We start from the raw sequence: 20,133 nt of genomic DNA, 5'->3' as shown, positions 1-20,133 counted from the left end.
CCTCCTCCTCTTCCTCCTCCTCCTCCTCTGCTGACATTTTGGAAGATGCCTGCTGATAGCATCCCTCCCCAGCCATCCCTCTGTTACTGAGGGCCAGTCTTGGACCACATCACTAAAGCTCTTTGCTGTCTCTTTTCCAGGCTGAATATGGTTCTGGCCACATGCCCAGATTTCCTAAGCACCTCACAGCCCCGACCCCACCAGCAATGTTGGGAAGGCGAACCCAGCCTTTATCCTAAACCCCTCGGCTGGTCAGTCATATTGGGACGCTTGGCAGAGTCCGGGGGGGGGGGGAGAGAGCCTAGAAGCCCAGGGTGGCCTTGGCAAAATTAACTCTCCTCCACCACAGGTTGGATGATGCAGAGAGGCTCCCCTCCCCCGCCCTCCCTGCCAGCGGCATCTGCCTTGAGTAAGCCGGTTGCTCTCGTTGCCTGTGGCTTTGCTCTCGCTCACGCCATTCCCTTCCAAATGTGCAGCCATTATTAAGAGTGTTAATTTCTCTTGAATGGAGCTCCTGGGCTCTTGTTTTTCCTACGGTGGTGGAAAAACTGTATTTCACTCTCTGTATCAAGGGCAGCGGAAACAAAGCCAGGCCTGCATAAGGCTGACAACACCAGGCTGAGATTGTAGGTGGGATGAATACGGGTTGGGATTGAGGGAAACCCGCCTGAGTTGCCTTCACGGTTCCTTCCTTCTGGGCCTTCTTGTTTCTCTTCCTCCCGCCTAAAACTCCTTCTCGGTTTCCTCTTCCTTCTCCTCAGAACAACTATGGGTGCCAAGGGCCACCCAGAGGTTTCCATCAGGGCCTCTGCCCTGGTGAGCCTTGAGGGCTTTCTGACTTGGCCCTTGGCCCAACTGGCGGGAGCAAGGGGTATCAAAAGAAGCCATGGCTGTGACCACCCACATAAAGCACCACCCATATTTTACAAGTATTGTGGTCACAGCCAGCCATCTTGACCCAAAGGCACTTTTTTTCAGGAGGCAACTTGGCTCTCTTGATTTTTTCTTTTGAAGACGTTTTGCTTCTCGTCCAAGAAGCTTCTTCAGCTCTGACAGGAGGGATAGTGGGGAAGGAATCTGCAAGGAATAAAAATCCTCCCATTGCCCGCTATCCTGTCAGAGGGGAAGAAGCGTCTTGGATGAGAAGTGAAACGTCTTCCAAAGAAAAAAAAGAAGGAAGTCCAGATGCCTCCAGAAAAAAAGCGCCTTTGGGACAACTGTCCTCTGGAGGACGGAGAATCTCTAAAGGCTTTCATGCACCTTGACATGTTTGGGCCCCGAGAGAGAGCGGGCGTGGGGCAACCGTTCCAAACTTGCAGCTGATGCTTCTAGCAAGCCGAGATAGTCCCATTTCCCTGGCTGAGCCAAATATCTCCAAGGGCCAGCCAAAACAGCTCCTGCCCCAGAGCCGCTTGGGGTGGGGTTGTTTTTTGTTTTTTGTTTGATATGACAGGGAGAAAAGCTAATTAAATGTGGAGGGAATAGTTTATCATGTTATTTGCATTTAAATAGCTCAATTCAGTTTCATTAAATTTAAATGAAAACAAATTTACTCTCTGTCCTACCTTGCCTATTCTTTTGGAGTATGGCTCCCATTGTTAATCCCTGTCACACATTTCCTGGCAACTGCCCCACTTTTACACGCAACTGGTCAGCAAAATCCTTGGGGTTGCCTGATTCTGCTTGTTCTGAGCCTGTGGCTTCTCTCTCCCCGCCCTTTTAGCTGGGAATAAGCTTTCCTGGACGGCAGGGAGATCAATCTGAGCAGGTATGCCCTGGACTGCCCTCCACACACCTTTGGGGGTTGCCACTTGTGGCCAAGGCAGCTTTATGCCCTGCAAGGAGGAATCTGACCCACGGAATCTCGGATCAGCCAGATTGCCTCAGCCAGGATTCCTGCTTCCTCCCCAGTAGGTTTAAATAGGAAATTATCCTGCTATTGGATACTCTGCCTTCCTTCGAGAGACCTCTAAAGCATCTTTCCTTTATTTCCCACCCCCAACCCTTTCATGACTGAGTTGGGCTGACAGCAAGTGATTCCAAGTCACCCAGGGGCTTTCTGTGGGGGGAGGGGTTAAAAATGGTCCCCCCTCCCCGGATTCTAGTGCAACACTTCAGCCCCTCCATCATATTCCCCCTTTCAGGGGGGATGTGTAAGATACAAAATACATTTCAGGGTTGTTTCAATTTATCTCCTTCCTTATAAATTTAGCAAATCATTTGCTGTCACTTCTAGTGGCCTTCTTGAGCTCCTTGCCAACTGTCCAGTTGGTGAATCCAGAAAAGGAAACTCCTGGGACATTATTTTACCAAGAGTATACAATTTTTACTGAATAAACCATATTTGGCACAGGAGAAGCAAAACCAGCTTTGGGTTTCCCATGCAAAAGCAAGCATAGTTAATTCTCCCTTTTCCCGACGGGGCCACCCACAGTCCAATATGTCCACCAATCACTTCTGTTCATTTTGTTATGGGAAACAGCCAGCCACGCTGGGACATCTGCTTGCTGTGTCCTCGAGGTGGAAGCAATGTCTCACGGAAGCCGACGGATGCTTGAATACCATTTCTCCCTCCCTTGCATTCCATCTACCCTCCCCTCCCCCCCCCCCGTTACTGCCAAGCTGCGAACGAAGTAAAATGTAGGTGAAAATGCGAGTCAGTCTTGACATGCTGACCCCCCGGAAGAAGGGTGGACCTGAAACAATAATAAACATACATACACATTATTACTTACAACCCAACTACTGCTGCGTTCCCTACTGGGGCCATTTGAGTGTTCTTAGTGTGAAACGTCTTGACTGCCCCAACATCTGGAGCAGCCACCCACTCAGCGTCTGCTAACGGGTAGCCTTTCCACAGTACTAGATATTGTAACTTTCCCTTGTGATATCTGGAGTCCAGAATGCTTTTGATCTCATAGTGCTCCTCTCCCTTAACTAGGAGGGAACGAGGAGGTGGTTCTTCGACTGGTCTCAGCCCAGATTCTGGAAAGGGTTTTAAAAGATTGTAATGAAAGACCAGATGAACCCACCTATTGCATTTTGGCAACTTCGGCTCCATCATCACCAGATTTATGATCCGGATGATTTGGAAAGGCCCTTGGTATTTGGACCTAACTTTTTGCAAGGTTGCCTCACGTTTAGATATTTGGTGGACAAATACTCCTTATCCCCTACTCTAAATTCTCTCTTCTCCAACCTGCTAACCTTTTTTAAATTTTCCATAGCTTTATTCAGCGCCTCACTCATGGTGGCCCATGTGCCTTTTAGAGTATCCATCCACCCAGCTAACTTGACTGAGGATGGGGCTTCCTGTGGGAGTTCTGGCATAGGCACGAACTTAGTCCTCTGACCACCTTGAAAGGGGTAAAACCTGTGCCTCAGTACACCGAGTTGTTATATGCCACCTCTGCGAAAGGCAGGAGCTCAGCCCAGTTAGTCTGTTAATAATTTACATAGCAGCGCAGGCATTGCTCTACTAATGAATTGGAGAGTTCAGCAATTCCATTAGTATGAGGATGATAGGCAGAGGTAATTCCCTGGAAGGAGCCTACCATTTTCAAAAATTCCCGCCAAAAATTTGAAGTGAACTGCCCCCCCCATCTGAGATAATCTGCTTCGGGACCCTGTGTGGTCTTTAGATGGTCTGTAGATGGTCTGTAGATGTGCTGCACAAACATCTAGGACCCGGGTTGAAGGAATCTTCGGACACACCACACAGTGTGCTTGCTTTGAGAACAGGTCGATTACTGTGTTCCCAGCACTCTCAGGCAACACCATGATAAAGTTCATGGATATCTCCTCCCACAGGTTAGCTGGGTGGGCTATTGACTGTAGCAAGCCTGAGGCTTCCCAAGTAGGCACTTCACGGAGGCCCATATGAGACAACTCCCCACATAAGTTTCTATGTCCTTTTTCATTTTTGGCTACCATCTTTACCAAATGAAGAGTCTTCACAAACCCAAAATGCCCTGCAGTTTCTGTGTCATTGCTCCACTTCAGGACCAAGGTTCTTTGGCAGGTTGGGACGTACAGTTTACTCCCATTCCATGCTAAGCCATCCTTTAACATCAGGCCATCTTTATATCTTTGGGACCACTCGTCTGCCCCCAAGGCATCTTTAGTGGTTGCATCGAAGAGTCTCCAGCCGGCTGCAGGGAGATTGTTCTCTGCTGTCTCATAAGCGCTGGGGCTGCGAGCTGTCTGGATGAGATAATGGAGTTAACTACTTCCTCTCAGGTACTCCCGTATGCGAGAGAGGGCATCTGCTAAGAAATTCTTCCCTGCCCCACCCCCCAGCAACTAATGAAGGGTGAAATTGAAATGATTCAAATACTGGGCCCATCGGTCTTGCTTAGGGGGTAGCTTCCTCGGGGTCTTTAACGCCTCCAGGTACTTGTGGTCTGTCGACACCTCAAATGGAATCTTAACTATCCTCTAAAAACTGCCTCCAGGTCAGAAGAACCCATCAAATCACGTAAGCCTCCTTATTCCAGATGCCCCACTGCCTCTCAGTATCAGATAACTTGTGAGACATGTAGGTACGTGGTTGCAACTCCCCCTTTTCATTCCTCTGGAGTAAAACCACCCCAACTGCTACACCGCTAGCATCCTCCTGGATCACAAAAGGCTCATCTGGGTTTGGGTATTTCAAGACTGGCTCTGCAACAAACAACCGCTTCAGTTTTTCAAAGGCCTCTTAGCAATCAATGGACCAATTTAGTGGCTGACTCGGTTTGGGTTTTTCCTCCCTCCCCATCTTGAGCAAGTTGGTGATGGGCAGGGATATCTGGACAAAAGTGTGGATGAACCGATGAACTGCCAATAATAGTTTGCAAATCCCACGAAGCTCCGTAACTGCCTCCTGGTCCGAGGGGCCTTCCATTCCAGAATTGCCCTTACCTTACCGGGTCCATTTCTACCCCATCCTTGGAGATGCGATATCCCAGGTGGTCTAGACTGGTCTTGTGGAAGTCAGATTTAGATAGCTTTGTGTGTAACTGGGCTTTACTTCTGAAGTACTTCCCTCACTGGCCTTACATACTCTTCCGTGGTCTTGGTATTCCATGAGCCACAATAAAATGGACAGTCTCTATGTGGATCCCAGCCTTGAGGCTCACTGGCTCCCTTAGGCAAGTTGTCGGTGCCCCTCCAGTAAGGGAGCCAGTAACTGGAAGAACCTCATGGGCTGCCTTAACTTCCTCAGCCTAGTTTCTCTACTGTCTGAAGGTTAATTAGGCACCAAGTGCACCCTAAGTCCAGCAAGGACGTGAACCCCCCTTACTTTTGGTGAGGGCACCAAAATTTTTACCCAGCTTGTCATAGGATGATGGTGCCATTGAGTCATTTTCCCCGTCGCTGTTGCTCTCGTAGAAGACCAAGCCGGGCTTGTTGTGGGTCAGAGTTCCCTCCCCTTTGCTGGATTGGGGAGAGACCTCCACAATGTGTTGAGCTGCCCGTGTTTTCTCTTTCAGCTTCACGGGTGGTTTTTTCAGCTTTGGCTGGGCCAGGGCTCACAGTGCAGAGGCTGGGCGTGGCACGAGGTAATTGGCCACTCCGTGACTTTCCTTCCCACATTGGATACACCCTCCTGGGCTCTGGTGGGGCTCTGGTGGCAGGGGAAAACACCCCCTCTTCCTCCATGGGGCACTGGGCATGTCGAGCATTCAGCAGGGCCAGTTCTCACACGCAGCTTGCTTCAAGTATTCCATCAGGTCAAGCTTCGCATTTGTGGCTAACTGGTACCATGCTTGAAGGTTGTGGGGTACTCCCCCCCCCCAGGATGAGCAGTTGTGATACAGCTCCTTGTTCAGTCCCTCGCAGAATTGATAGACCAGGAGAGCTCATGCCAATCTCTCAGGTAAGCCACCAGGCTACAAAAATCTTGGATGTACTCTCCCACTAGCCGCTTGTCCTGCTGTAGGGAGCAGATGTGGGCCTCTGCATGCTGGGCTGCTGTGGGGGGTCTTTGAATCTGTCTCACAGCGGCAGCTCTTGCAGCTCCAGAGCCCTCTCGTTGTGGAGAGACACCAGCCATCCTGCTGCACCCTCCTCCAGACTAGATGTAACAGCATTGACCAGGTACGCTTGTCCTGGTACATCACTCCATGGCATTCCATACAGTTCCAGACCTGGGTCAGGAAGTAGGCCAAGTTGTCGGGTTGCCCATCAAATGAGACTGCTAGGGGAGATGGTGGTGGGTCCTCTTGTATTAAGATGTACCCAGGTGGCAACCCCAGTACTGCCAGGGGTGCCTGAATGGGGCTGCATGAATGGGGCTGCTCCCGCCCCACTGGTGGGGAAGTGGCAGGGATGGGTGCCACCACCCTTTGGCTCAGCTGCAGGAGCAGAGGAGATGGGATAGGCAGTGGTCTCATGGCACTTGACCCCACTCCCGGGATTGCTGCCCTTGGTGAGGTGGCTCCCCAGACTTTCAGCCCGCTGAACTTCTCCCTCAGCTGTTCCTTTGATGAACTGAGATCTGTGGCTGGGAACTTCCACTCGTTTGGGTCATCCCACTCGTCTGCTCGTCTAACTTTTCACTTGCTTCCCCCGGGTCACCGTGACTCCATGGAGAATCGGTTGGTCCTCTGCTTCCACTGCCTTCCCTCCAGCCCTTGGGGCTTGAATAGAGTCCTTCTATGGCTCTTTCCCTCTTGAGTATGGGCTGTTGTTCCAGCTTCTTAGCTCTCTGTTTGGGGCGTGTGCCGGCTGCTTGCATCCTGGCTTCAGCTTGGGCTGCCGCCAGAATCTCTCAACAGGGAGCTTCTCCTGGCTTCACCTTCCGCCTCCTCTGTTTCTTTGTCAGATCTCAAAGCTGCCAATCTCCTGGTGGGGCCCAGGTAGGCTGCTACATTGACAGCTGCTTTAATGTCAACTGTCCAGTTGGTGAAAAAGAAATTCCTGGGGCATTATTTTACTAAGAGTATAAAACTTTACTAATAAACCACATTGGCACAGAAGAAGCAAAACCAGTGAAGCTGACGGATGCTTGAATACCATTCCCCCTCTCTTGCATTCTATCTACCCCCTCCGTCCCTGTTCTCAAAGCAAGCACACTTTGTGGTGTGTCCAAATATTCTTTCTCCCCAGGTGCTAGACAAGATGTTTGTGTAACCCATTTACAGACTACATAGGGTCCTGAAGCACATTACAGGAGGTGCAATTCACTTCAAAATTGTGGGACTTAGCACCACCTATCATTCTAGTACCAATGGGGCTACGGAATGCACCAACTCATTAATAGAGCAATACCTGCACTATTATGTAAATTATCAGCAGACTAATTGGGCCGAACACCTGCCTTTCGCAAAGGTGGCATATAACGACTCGGTGCACAGCAGCACAGCTTTTACCACTTTCAAAGTGGTCAAAGGGACTGAGTTCGTGCCCCTGCCAGAGCACTCATTAACTGAGTGGATGGATAATCTAAAAGCTGTGTGGACCTGCATGCCTGAAGCACTAAATAAAGCTAGGGAAAGCCAAAAAGGGAAGCAGATCAGAAAAGGGCCCTCCAAAGGGAATATAGAGTGGAGGATAACGTGTATTTGTCCACCAAATATCTAAACCTGAGACAACCTTCTAAAAAATTAGGTCCCCAATACCTAGGGCTTTTCCAAATCATCCGGATCCTGAATCCAGTGATAGTGGAGCTGAAATTGCCAAAATGCAATAGGTGGGTTCATCTGGTCTTTCATTACAATCTTTTAAAACCCTTTCCAGAATCTGGGCTGAGACCAGTCAAAGAACCACCTCCTCGTTCCCTCCTAGTTAAGGGAGAGGAGCACTATGAGATCAAAAGCATTCTGGACTCCAGATATCACAAGGGAAAGTTACAATATCTAGTACTGTGGAAAGGCTACCCGTTAGCAGATGCTGAGTGGGTGGCTGCTCCAGATGTTGGGGCAGTTAAGACGTTTCACACTAAGAACACTCAACGGCCCCAGTAGGGAACGCAGCAGCAGTTGGGTTGTAAGTAATCATGTATATGTATGTTTATTATTGTTTCAGGTCCACCCTTCTTCCAGGGGGTCAGCATGTCAAGACTGACTCGCATTTTCACCTATATTCTGCTTCGCTTGCAGCTTGACAAAAAAAGGGAGCGGGCGGAATGGAAAGCAAGGGTGGGGAAAGTGGCTTCCAAGCATCCGTCGGTTCTTATGAGACATTGCTTCCACCTCAAGGACACATCAAGCAGATGTCCCAGTGTAGCTGGCTGGTTCCCATAACAAAATGAGCAGAAGTGATTGGTGGATGTAACGAACTGTGGGTGGCCTGTAGAGAAAGGGGGAATTCACTATGCATGCTTTTGCAGAGCTGGTTTTGCTTCTCCTGTGCCAATGTGGTTTATTCAGTAAAGTTTTATACTCTTGGTAAAATAATGTCCCAGAAGTTTCTTTTTCCGGATTCATCAACTGGACAGTTGACACTGAGATGGAAATTGATCATAAAAAGAGGAGAGGTATGTTTCCTGTGAAATTTTGGGAGACATTTGTGTTGTTTTGTTGAGATTTCTGAGTATTTTTCTAGCTTGGGCCTAGCTACTGGACTTTCTGTTCCCTAGCAACCCGGGGGAGTGACGGCATCAGAGAGGCGGGACTAAAATACAAAATTAAAAATATTAGGGGTGAAAGATTGTGAGGAGGAGGAAAAGGAGGAGGGGGTAGGGGGTAGGAGAGGGGTGGTGTGAAAGCTGGCTAGGAGGAAGAGGAGGAGGGGCAGGGGAGAGGCTGTAAGAGGAGGAGAGGGAAAGGTGAAAGGTTGCGAGGAGGAGGAGGAGGAGAAAAAGGAGAATGAGGAAGATGCTTGAGGGTATGGATAAAGTGGACAAGAAGACATTTTCCCCTTCGTGAAAGAATCAGGACATGATCCATAGCACCACTTTGTTCAACATAAAAGAAATAAGAAAATTTACTTCACTGAAAGGGAGACTGGGAGGAGAAATGGGAGCTGGGTACAGTACCCAAGAGCACAAAAAACAGTTGCCCAGGGCTCCCTGGAGCATGGCTAGTAGAAAAGGCCACTTTCTGGTGACTTCAAGACCTCCAGCAATACCAGTAACTACTAGGGTGACAGCCCAGCCAACGGATACGGCACCAAGTTGAGGAGGGCTGGAATAGATTTTCTCATGTCCAAAGGGATGCTGGAGAAAGTTCAAGGATGGCACAGAGGGCTGGGCCTCCCAAATCTTTGGGGCCAGTAGGTATGCCCCGATGGAATACTAGAGGCACGTCACACAGGCACTCTCAACAAAATAGTTGCCCCATTGAATGCGGACAACTTCGAAACACCCATTTCTCAGAAAACAAAACTCTTTTATGTGCCATGGTGGCCCAGTGGTTAGAATGCAGTATTGCAGGCTAATTCCTCCAACTGCCAACAGTTTGATCGTCCCAAAGGTGCTTTTTTCAAGAGGCAATTGGACTTTCAGGTTTTTCTTTGAAGACCGTTTCACTTCTCATTCAAGCTTCTTCAGCTCTGACTGGATGGTGGGGAATGGAAGGATTTATACTACTGGCAGCCAGCTGGACATTTGCATTCTTTTAGTGGCTCATTAAGGTCACCTGGAGGTTTATCTGTGTCATCAGGGTCACCTGAGAGGTGCAAATTGGTGTGGAGCCTTCTTGAAAAAAGCACCTTTGGGACAACCGTGACCTGGATGACCGAGAATCTCCACAGACAACAGTTTGATCCCGACCGGCTCAAGGCTGACACAATCTTCCATCCTTCCAAGTAAAACGAGGACCCAGATTGTGTTGTCTGACTTTTTGTCATTGGAAAGTTGTCTGCAAAATTTCTCTGGGTTGGAAATGAAATGAAATGAAATGAAATGAAATGAAATGAAATGAAATGAAATGAATAGAATAGAATAGAATAGAATAGAATAGAGTAGAATAGAATAGAAAATGGAATAATAGAATATAGAACAGAACAGAATATAGAAAATAGAAATCAATAGAATAGAATAGAATAGAATAGAATAGAATAGAATAGAATAGAATACAGAAAATGGAATAATAGAATATAGAATATAGAATAGAACAGAACAGAATAGAATATAGAAAATAGAAATGAATAAAAATGAATAGAACAGAACAGAATAGAATCCTTTATTGGCCAAGTGTGATTAGACACACAAGGAATTTGTCTCCGGTGTAGAAGCTCTCAGTGTACATGCAAAAGCAACAGAATCACCACCGCCGCCATCATCATCATTATCACCACCACCATCATCATCCCAATAAAAAGAGGGGGGGGAGTTAGGAAGTTAATAAGGAGAGTAAATGATAACACTACAGCCATGCTGGGCACACAGAGACAGTGCTGTGAGAATTAGATGCTTACCAGAGTGGTGGCAGGAGGGAAAAAGCTCTGTCTCTGTGTCTTATATCTTGGCCTTGCAACGCCTCGTCCCGTGGGGAGGAGTGGAAAGAGTTGATGTCTAGTTTCTGAGGTCTCTAGATATTTTCTCAGCCCTCCTTCTGACCCGTGCAATACACAATCCGAACTATTCAGATATTTGCCCCATTAATGCCAAGGGCTCAACTAGCCAAGTAGACCCTGATCTGTTCCTCCTGGTGTGGCCGGGCACCTCCCAGAACGCAGGGCTAACCCAAGTTAACCTCTTGTGGCCTCGTGCTTGGCAAGAGCCATGAGAGGAGACTTCAAGGACTGGCTTCCCGAGAAACGCAACTCACCTCAAACTTCTGCCTGAATTCTTCACTGCCTTCTTCACCTTCAGCAGGGACAGGGACGTTGAAGTATTCTCCCTCTTCCTGGCTCAGGAGCTTAAACCTGGGGAGAGGAAAGGGGAATTGTCAAATGTGGTGTCTCCTGTTCTTTGCTTTAATTAGTTGTGCTCACGTTTAAAGAAAGGAATGATCCAAGCAAGGCAGAGCACAGGTATCAGAGGTTGACACTCAAACACCCAAGAACAGAAGTGGACGAGAACGGAAACCTGAGTGAGGACATTGGGATGTAGGCAATGCCTCTGAACCCTTTTCCCACGCCCAAAAACGCTTCAAAGAAGCAAACAGAACCCACAGAGAGGCAGAATGGGGCAAATGTCTCGTGCATGTTTTGATTTGCGGGTTGTTTTAAAAACGGGCAACTCTTTCTTTTTTAACTTTTCTGTATTTTGTATAAAATACAAAAAAAGAAAATGGGAAATTAAGGGAAAGAAAGGCAATGGGAAAAGGGGGTGTGTAAAATAAGAGGGGGAAGAGAAAAAGAAAGAAAAGGGAGGCATTGACTTCTAACTCTTCCTAGCACAGTACAAGATAAACACACTCCAACCCCAATGTTTTGCTTTCACACATTAACATATAACTAGCCATTTCTATAACACCAAATCTTTCTAATAAACAAAACCAAAACCAAAGTTTTGGGTTGTTGTTTTTTGGGAAATCGAATACTTTATTTAAAGAGGAAAATATGTTCTTATTTGGATATCACTTCTGGAATTTGTGTTTGTGAAGGGGGAAAAAAGGGCAATTCCTTCAAAATAGTTTCTGCCGCCCATTGCTCACTCCGGCTGCTCAAGATTGGGCAGCCGTGCCCACAGGGAAGGCCTGCATGACTCCAGACCAAGAGGGGATTTTCACGATTAAAAGGAGGAAGAAACGTCTCCTCTTTGAGGACGGGGAATGAGCAGACGAGATGGGATTTGCATCATGCACCGGCCTCTTCCTCTCTCCCGCCCTCTTCTCTGGGTACGTACCACGGCTCTTTAGAGATGAAAAATGAACGGGAGTTTTCCTCCTCGCAGTGTTTATTTAAGCCAAGTACTGTGACAAGGAAAATTACTTAGATCTCTACTTACTGGTTTTTAAAAATGCAATACGTAGCTGCTTACCATATATTTTACATGCTCTCTAATGTGCTCAGCTGGTGGAGCCAAACTGGACACAAGTCCGCAGGTGGCGAGGAAGCCAAATTGGGGGGGCTGACTGAGGACCTGGCTGGCAGCCAATGCCCAGAGGGGGCACATTGTCCCCAGCGGTTCTGAGACTCTGAAGGGCTCCTGACACCCCTGGCTGCCCGAGCCCTTATGGAATGGCAGCGCTGTGAAAGGGCACGGGTGTTGTGGTTCACCGGCAGCCAGTGCAGAAGACAGCAGAATCAGACAGTGGGGGCCAGTCTGCGAGTCTGGAGAGGACTCGGACGAGGGTCCTGTGTCCAATGCGGAGATGGCACCAGGACCATCTGGGAGTGGGGTGCTGCCTTCGGAGTCTGGCAGCAGCGAGGCAGAGGACCCAGGGGAGCCTGTTCCCAGTGCGTGAGTGAGCAGAGCTGCTAGAAGGTGAGAGCAGCTGAAACAAAAGGGGAGACTCGGGAGTAAGGCTGGGAGGTGATTGCCCCTCCCAGAAGGGATAAAAGTCAGGCCAAGATGACAAAACCTTTGCAGGAAGCAAAGTAGTTTGATCGGTTCAGTCATTGTTGAAGCTCTTTGTACTTTGGTTGATTTATTTTTTTGGGTACTTCGGTTGGTTTCTTTTCTAGTTAATTGGATACTTCTGTTTTTGGCAGCATTCCACAGAACTGAAAGGTGTGTGCTTATCTTGGGGGACTGTTTGAGATTAATTCCGGCTGGGAATGAAAACAACTCCCAGCATTGCAATAAAATAAGTCTTGTTTTTAAATTACGTTTGTGCATAATGATAGTTTACGAAGCCTGGGCCAGAACACTGGGCTGCACCCAAGTGGTAGAAGGCTTTCCCTTCCCTTCCTCCACCCCCAGTGCCTTCTCCCCCATAGCTTTGGCCAAGCCCACACATCCTGCTCAATCTGCTAGAGACTGGTGATGCCTGCTAACCATGCCAGCTTTCATTAGCTTTCACCCAGGCTGGATCCGGGCAGGGTGAAGCCCTAAGTTACAGGGAGCCATAAAGGCTTTTTTCTGGCAAGGTCTTGCAGAGAACAAGGCCACACCCCAACTGAACTTAATAAGAATGCCATCCAGATGAGTAACAAGCCCAGGTTGGCATGCAGAGACGGTGTGATTGCATGCAGAATCAAAGCGTATCTTAATCAATTACCAAAGGTTCATGTGAGCCACACAGAGGACTTAATTTATGGAGACCTTCATAAATGACATTGGAACTGTAGCAAATGAAAATAATTTTGAGAGGTGCTTAAAGCTATGGTTTGCTTAGCTTATGCTTCAATTCTGCCAAGTTTCCCTTTTTGTGGCTTGCCGTGAGGTGTGTGATGACAGACCTTTGTTTAGATTTTCATTTAATGCACTCTAATGCAACCTCAGAAAGCGGCTTAAAATCCCTCCCAAGTCTCCCTCCCAAGTCTCTCTCATTAACTGCCCAAGTTTGAGGGGTTTTGTCATTCCCTTGTTGGAGTCTGACTCTGAGGGGAAATTGAGCAGCTGACAGGGAGTGAGAGTGTGGCTCCAGTGGCTGTGGAAGAAATGGGGGAAGGGCACAGTCCGGCTGGGCATTCAAAGGAAGACCCAGGGCCATCCCCTCTTCATCCTAGGGCACACAGGGAGGAACAGAGAAGGGAGCAACATGGCTTATGGGAGAGAAAAGGGCCCTGATCCCTTTCATTAGTTGCAGCTGGAAGAACAGGATATAAGTGGGGCATTTGCACACAGCTCCTTGCCCGAAGCAAAGCATGCATAATGTTGGTCGAGGCTTATCTGGGTTTTGGCGTCCTCCCAACTGTGGCTGCTACGTTACCCTTTGAAAGTCTGCAATTTATCATCCTGGTCTGCCGTGTTAATTATTCAGTGTGGTTTGTGTTGGTTTTTTTATTTCTAATTATCTTTACTTTGGATTTGGACTTCATTTCTTTCCTTCGTAGACTATTTTTTGAAAAGTTTGATCTCCAGTCAAGGATAATTGGACATTGGGGACCAAGTTGGAGGCATTAAAGGGAATTTATTCTACGTTTGTGACTTTGTTATTTTTGTGTCACGCCCCAGATCATCACAGGTTTGGCAAATACACCAAAAGAATATTGTCACAACTCTGTCCCTGGATACCAACTACCACTTTCCATTAGCTTCATTAAACCTTCATTAGCTAGCATTTCAGCAAGGAAAAGAAATGCTAGGATATTCTGCTTCTTCATATGACAGAATAAGTCATTTACAACACCAAGATAATCTACGCGATTCAATCCTAGCATGATTTAATGTCCTAGTTTTACTGGGTCTGCCTATTTGGGAAGAGGAATCCGGAGCAATGCTCTCCCCACTCACCAAAGTGCCCTCTCTGTGCCAGGCAGCCAAGAAAACAAAGCGAGGGGTAAAGCCACAGGGCCAGAAGCAACTTTGGCACTTGCCACTCCTTGCCGCTGTGCCAGTACTTGAGTGAGGCAGCCCTAACTCAGCAGCAAACATCTGGGTGACAGCAGAAAAGTACGGAAATACATGGTTCGGTGTGAATTGCCTTTAATATACACACTCTTGCAAGCTGCTGATCTCACTGCCTTTCTGTGCACATTTTTGCAATATACAAAAATTACAAAATTAATATTAATTAACATACAATATGTCATTTTGTGAATACGTAAGTGCACACACCCCATAATACATGTTGTGCATCATTTATACTGCAAACCACATCACATTTGGAAAACCGAGGTTCAGATTAAAATATGCAAAATGAATAACATAGCATTAAAATATACACAGAATGAAATTCTCCTCCCCTTGCCTGAGAATCAACATGAAAAGTGCATCTCTTGATGAAAAGAAATGAGTGAGTTTACATTATTTATCCATCACTGGAAATCCCCAGATGTAGGAATCCATTTTCTGTTAAATTGTTCTTCACTAAGAGCAGCCAAGCCACAGTGGTGTTTCTCAAGAATTGGCCTGGCCAGATAGCATTAATTTGCCTTCCCTGCCCTGCCCCCCAGTTTAAAATGTCAATTCTGAACTTCACTTGAATAGGTACTAAAACCCTCCTGCCCACAAAGAAAAGGAGAGCCTGTCATTTCCTACATCTATTGCTGTACTTATATAACTATTCTTTCTTTCTTTCTTTCTTTCTTTCTTTCTTTCTTTCTTTCTTTCTTTCTTTCTTTCTTTCTTTCTTTCTTTCTTTCTTTCTCTCTCTCTCTCTTTCTCCCTCCATTGCTCTCTCTTTCTCTTATTTAGGAACTGCCCATCTTCCTCACAGAGGGACTCTGGGTGGTGTACAAGTAAATGTTAAAATCATTAAAAACTAAATCATCATCATCATCATCATCCTAGCCATTGTCTATCCCTGCAGGATGAAGGCCTCTTCTGCATGTTTTCAGCCAAAATGGTCCTGAGCTTTCTTTTGGCTGGGGAATTCTGGGAGTTGAAGTCCACCAGGCTTAAAGTTGCCAAGGTGTTGGAGACCTCTTGGTCTAGAGGACCCCAAGGTCTCTTCCAGCCCTATCATTCTATGTAATTCTACGTAGTGGGGGGCAGAGGTGTTTTTCAGCATGTTCTGACCAGTGCTGGAGAACCGGTAGCGGAAATTTGGAGTAGTCCGGGGAACCAGCCAATCCCACCTCTGACTGGCCCCACCCCAATCTCTTCTCTGCCTCCCATTGAGTCCCAGCTGATCGCCTGGGTCTTCTTTTGTTGCCCTGCACAGGAGAATGGAGCTGGAAAGCAGGTTAGTGGGTTGGGAAGGGATTTTGCAGCATATCCTTCCCCTGCTACGCCCACCAAGCCACGCCCACCAAGCCACGCCCACCAAGCCACACCCACAGAACTGTTCGTAAAAAAAAAATTTTTGAATCCCACCACTGGTGGGAAGGGACTCAGGGCCTTTTTAATAGTTCTCTCTCTAAGGTTGTTCAGCTCTTTGGAAACAAGAACTAAAGAAAGAAAAACGGAAGGCTTTTCCTGGAGGACAGAGATGAAGAAAAAGCAGGGAGATTTCACTTGGCTGAGAGTTGCTTGCCTGGCGATACTTTTTGGCTGGGCACCAATATCGCTTTGGGAGAGCATCTCCCGGGGGGGGGGGAGTCTCTTCGCCAACGAACTAATATTAGAGCAGGAGGCTGCTGAGGGAGCCCATTTGATGGAGAATCTGCTGTTGGTTCCCAAGGCTCCCTGGGAGGCAGAGGCCGGGTTGAACACCTGGTTTCTCTCCGGCACAATCCCTCCAGGAGGGGAGAATTCGTGGAGGGCAGCTATGAAACCACAGAGGTGGGGAGGTGGGCTTCCTAATCCTACCACGTCTTCTGGTTTTTCCCAGCCCACCTGAAAGCCCTTCAGACAACTATTCCAGGGCATCGCTCTTTTACAATTACATTTTCAGCTGGATTTACCTTTACTTTCAACATGGTGATCATATACAATCAGAATACTTACGTCCTTATTTAATTAAATCATTTACGAACAGGAAGGGTATCATTAACATTTTCTATTTTCCATCTTGATTGCGGCAGCTAAGATGGAAACAAGTCCCTGCATTACAATTTGGGGTTCATTTCCCCCACCCCCTCTAGAGAGGTTTTCCAATGTATTTGCCACCCTATGGAAATAGTCCGGTCTGTTCTTGTTCCTCAAGTTTATTTCTGACTGTTCTTACGCTTTAGGAATATTTCTAACATATAAATAGTTTTTAAAAAGGAAGCATTCTCATTTCCCCACCCTTAGACTATTACATTTTATCTTCATCATGGAAAGAAGGATGAAATACTGCATGTAGGGTGAAGATAGAGTCTCAGGACCTCTTCCAGATTTAGAAGGCAATGGCATCTGAAAGGGGGGGGGTCAAAACAAGCAAGAGCTCCAGCAGTGCAATCAACCCCCCATCCTCACTCTGCCCCTCTGTCCATGCACATTATGCTGATACATATATAAAAGGCGCTGGACTGAATGAAAAACTGCTGGTGACCTTCTACCGCTGCACCAGAGAGAGTATCTTAACTTACTGCACCACTATATGGTTTGCCAATTGCACAGGGGCAGATAGGAAAGCACTCCAGAGGGTGAACATCATTGCCCAGAGGATCATGGGTTGCCCTCTTCCCTCTTTGGAAGAGCTTTATGGCTCCTGCTGCCTTAAGAAAGTTCAAAACATCCTCAAAGATCCACCTCATCCTGGGCACCCCCTTTTTTTGAAGTATTACTATCTGGCAGACGGTACAGGATAATAATAAAAACAAGGACAAATAGGCTGAAAAACAGCTTCTATCCCAGGGCAGTAACTCTACTGAATTCTACTGTATAGTGCAATATTAATGCAATATCAGGGGTTTTCAATTCAATGTGTGGAGGGTGAAGGAGGTGTGTTTGTGTTTATTTTCATGGTCATGATGTGCACTGAAGATGGTGTTCGATTTCGTTGTAATGAAAATAAAGTAAACTAAATTAAACTGATGTGGGAAGCATCTTATAATTTGTCCACATATTTAGGAAGATTTTCTAAATAGTAAAAAAAAAAGTTTATAAATTTTAATCCCACATGATTTGCTTAATCTGCCCGTGTAGATTCTCAATCATCCAGGTCATGACTGTCTCAAAGGTGCTTTTTCAAAAGGCAGCTGGACTGTTTTTTTCCTTGAGGAAAATATTTTGCTTTTCATCCAAGAAGTTTCATCGGTTCTGGCAAGATGGTGGGGAGGACGGAAGGGTTAGTTCTGACAGGACCGAGGAGAGGGATCGGTTGGAAGGATCCTGTTTCTTTGCAGTCATTGAAAAAGTGTTTTACACTTTAGCTAAATCATTCCTATTTTTTTAGGATTACATTCTTTGGCTTTACACAGTGTCAAGATTGAACTGTTTTGCTTCTTTCCAACCTTTTCAACTTGCCAATGAATTGGGGGAAGGGAAGGGTGGAATGGAGTGCTGAGATTATGCGCACGGATCGTGAGAGCCTGGAAACCATCAAGGTCACCACTGCAGGTGCTTCAGAAGGAGATGGACTGTTCCCATAACAAAAGGGCATCTCATATAATTGGACAATGTGATCATCCAGAGACGGGGAGAAAGGGAAGCTCTTGTTTAACTAGGCAAGCGTTTGCACGAGAAAACCAGAGCTGGTTTTGTTTCTTCAGTGCCAAAATGGTGTATCCAATAAAGTTTCACTTTCGGGAATTTGAAGCTTCTGACAGTGTTTCTTTGTTTTGGGTTCACTAGTTGGATAGTTGACACATAGGTTTTCAGCATATACTTTTATTATTCTTTGGACTATTTATTACCAAGCAGTGTTTCCACTAAGGGGCTGCCACAAAGAAGAGGGGGGGGGTCAACCTATTATCCAGAAGGCAGGACAAGAAGCAACGGATGGAAACTAACCAGCCTAGAACTCAGGAGGAACTTCCTGAGAGCGAGAACAATTAATCACTGGAATAGTTGCCTGCTGGGCTCCTGGCTGCTCCCGCACGGGAGGTTTTTATGATGAAATTGGGCAACTATTTGTCTGAAATGGTATAGGGTCTCCTGCTTGAGCAGAGGGGTGGACTAGGAGACCTCCAAAGGTCTCTTCCAATTCTGTTATTCTGTTGAGATTGGATAATTATTAATTCTAGTAGTTCTTTTAACTTGTTCATTGGAAAATGAGTTGCTCCCTCCCTTTCAGGACATTGGACTAATTAATTATTTGCTTAAACTCTCTGTGGCATTCCAGATCCTCATGAGTTTATCTTTTACAGTGTTGGTCATGTAAATTCCAATTGACTGGCCCTAAAATTACATTTACTTGTAATTTTGGTTTTATGAACACAGATCTACTCTATAATTAAATTGATAATCCTAAAGCCTGGGGGTGGGGGAGGATTGCAATCAGAATTGCTATTCTTTGGGGCCTTAAAAGTACCTTTGCTTAAAAAGATTCTTGGTGGGCATTTTTTACCTTTTTGGTTGATTTCCTGTAGACATAAAGTATCTGGCTTGTTTTCCTTCAAGGTTTTATTAATTATTTTATGCTTAATTTGTGTCCATCACAGTTTCATAAAACAGCATTCGTTATTTTTCAAAAAGGGACAAGTGCATATCCCCAAATCACAGTATGGTGATTTGCATAATTTTGTACTCAGATACTGTCTTCTGGGGTTGTAAATAGGATGCAAACAGCCTTCTGTCGTTTCCCCTTAATCTCATAAATATACAGGCAGCCTTCGACTTACAAACCACAACTGAGCCCAAAATTTTTGTTGTTAAGTGAAACATTTGTTAAGTGAATTTTGCCCCATTCTATGACCTTTCTGTCAACTCATAAAATATTTCTCTGGTCATTTTATAGTTGCCAACAGAAAGGGAGGGGGAAAGGGGGTTTGAAAGAGCAGTGCGGCAGCTTGGAAACTGAAAGTGCATTCCATGAATAGTTTTTCAAAGATAGTAACTAGGTGACTGAAGTTTCTGCCACGCAAGATTCTAACTGGAGAGCATGATTGATGACTTTTGGCTATGGAGGTGTCCCATTGGAGAATATGAATTACGATACACTGGGGGGGGGGGAATCAGGGTCAAGGGTGACAGTAAATGACGTGTCTCAGAGTCGGCTACATCCAGGCAGTGCTGGACATGTTAACTCCCAATAAATCCTGTTGAAGTTTTGGAAGTTTGGCTCGAGACTCATGATTTAAATGGGGGTGACTGCCGGAATCCTGACACTTTCTTGCCACAAGTGAATCACTGCAGTTGTTAAGCTAGTAACACAGTTGCTAAGTGAATCTGGCTTGCCCATTGACTTTGCTTGTCAGGAGGTTACAAAACGGGATCATGAAACCCTGAGACGCTGCAGCCGTCATGAATACGAGACAGTTGCCAAGCCTCTCAATTTTGATCACGTGACCATGAAGATGTTGCAAAGGTCATAATTGTGAAAAACAGCCATAAGTCAATTTTTGCAGTGCTGTTGTAACTTTGAATGTCACTAAATGAACTGTTGTAAATCAAGGACAACCTGTATCACACAGAAGAATTCTTGAAAAATAAAGAGGAGAAATCTTTATTTCTTTCTCCGATTCCCCCTCTTATTTACTAAATTATGTATTAAATATTAAACATGAACCAGTATTCTGACCCAAACCCTTTTCCAATAAAACAAACACGAACCAAAGGGAACAGAAACCATTTAATGATTCTTACGAATCCCTGGTTAAAAGGCTGCTGCAAACTAATTAACTTTGATAAGCACACGCTTTGCCGAAACTGTGCGAGGCTGCCAAGAATAACAGATAAGA

General features: G+C 46.2%; 1 protein-coding gene across 2 annotated transcripts in view; it reads right to left on the bottom strand.

Annotated features, from left to right (window-relative positions):
* PRKCB (protein kinase C beta) overlaps positions 1 to 20,133 on the bottom strand; it is a 228,574-nt gene that overhangs the window by 71,806 nt on the left and 136,635 nt on the right. For both annotated transcript variants that reach the window (XM_087973105.1, XM_087973104.1), the window contains exon 8: positions 10,698 to 10,794. In XM_087973105.1, coding sequence (XP_087829231.1) covers positions 10,698 to 10,794 — 97 coding nt within the window. The remainder of the gene's footprint in view (positions 1 to 10,697; positions 10,795 to 20,133) is intronic.

The sequence above is a fragment of the Notechis scutatus genome, chromosome 12 (assembly GCF_049901735.1).
Source record: "Notechis scutatus isolate UNSWTSFEM ecotype Mainland chromosome 12, rNotScu1.2, whole genome shotgun sequence".
Classification (NCBI taxonomy): Eukaryota; Metazoa; Chordata; class Lepidosauria; order Squamata; family Elapidae; genus Notechis; species Notechis scutatus.
The sequence above is the reverse complement of the archived record's forward strand: the minus strand, read 5'-3'. Positions and strand labels throughout refer to the sequence as shown.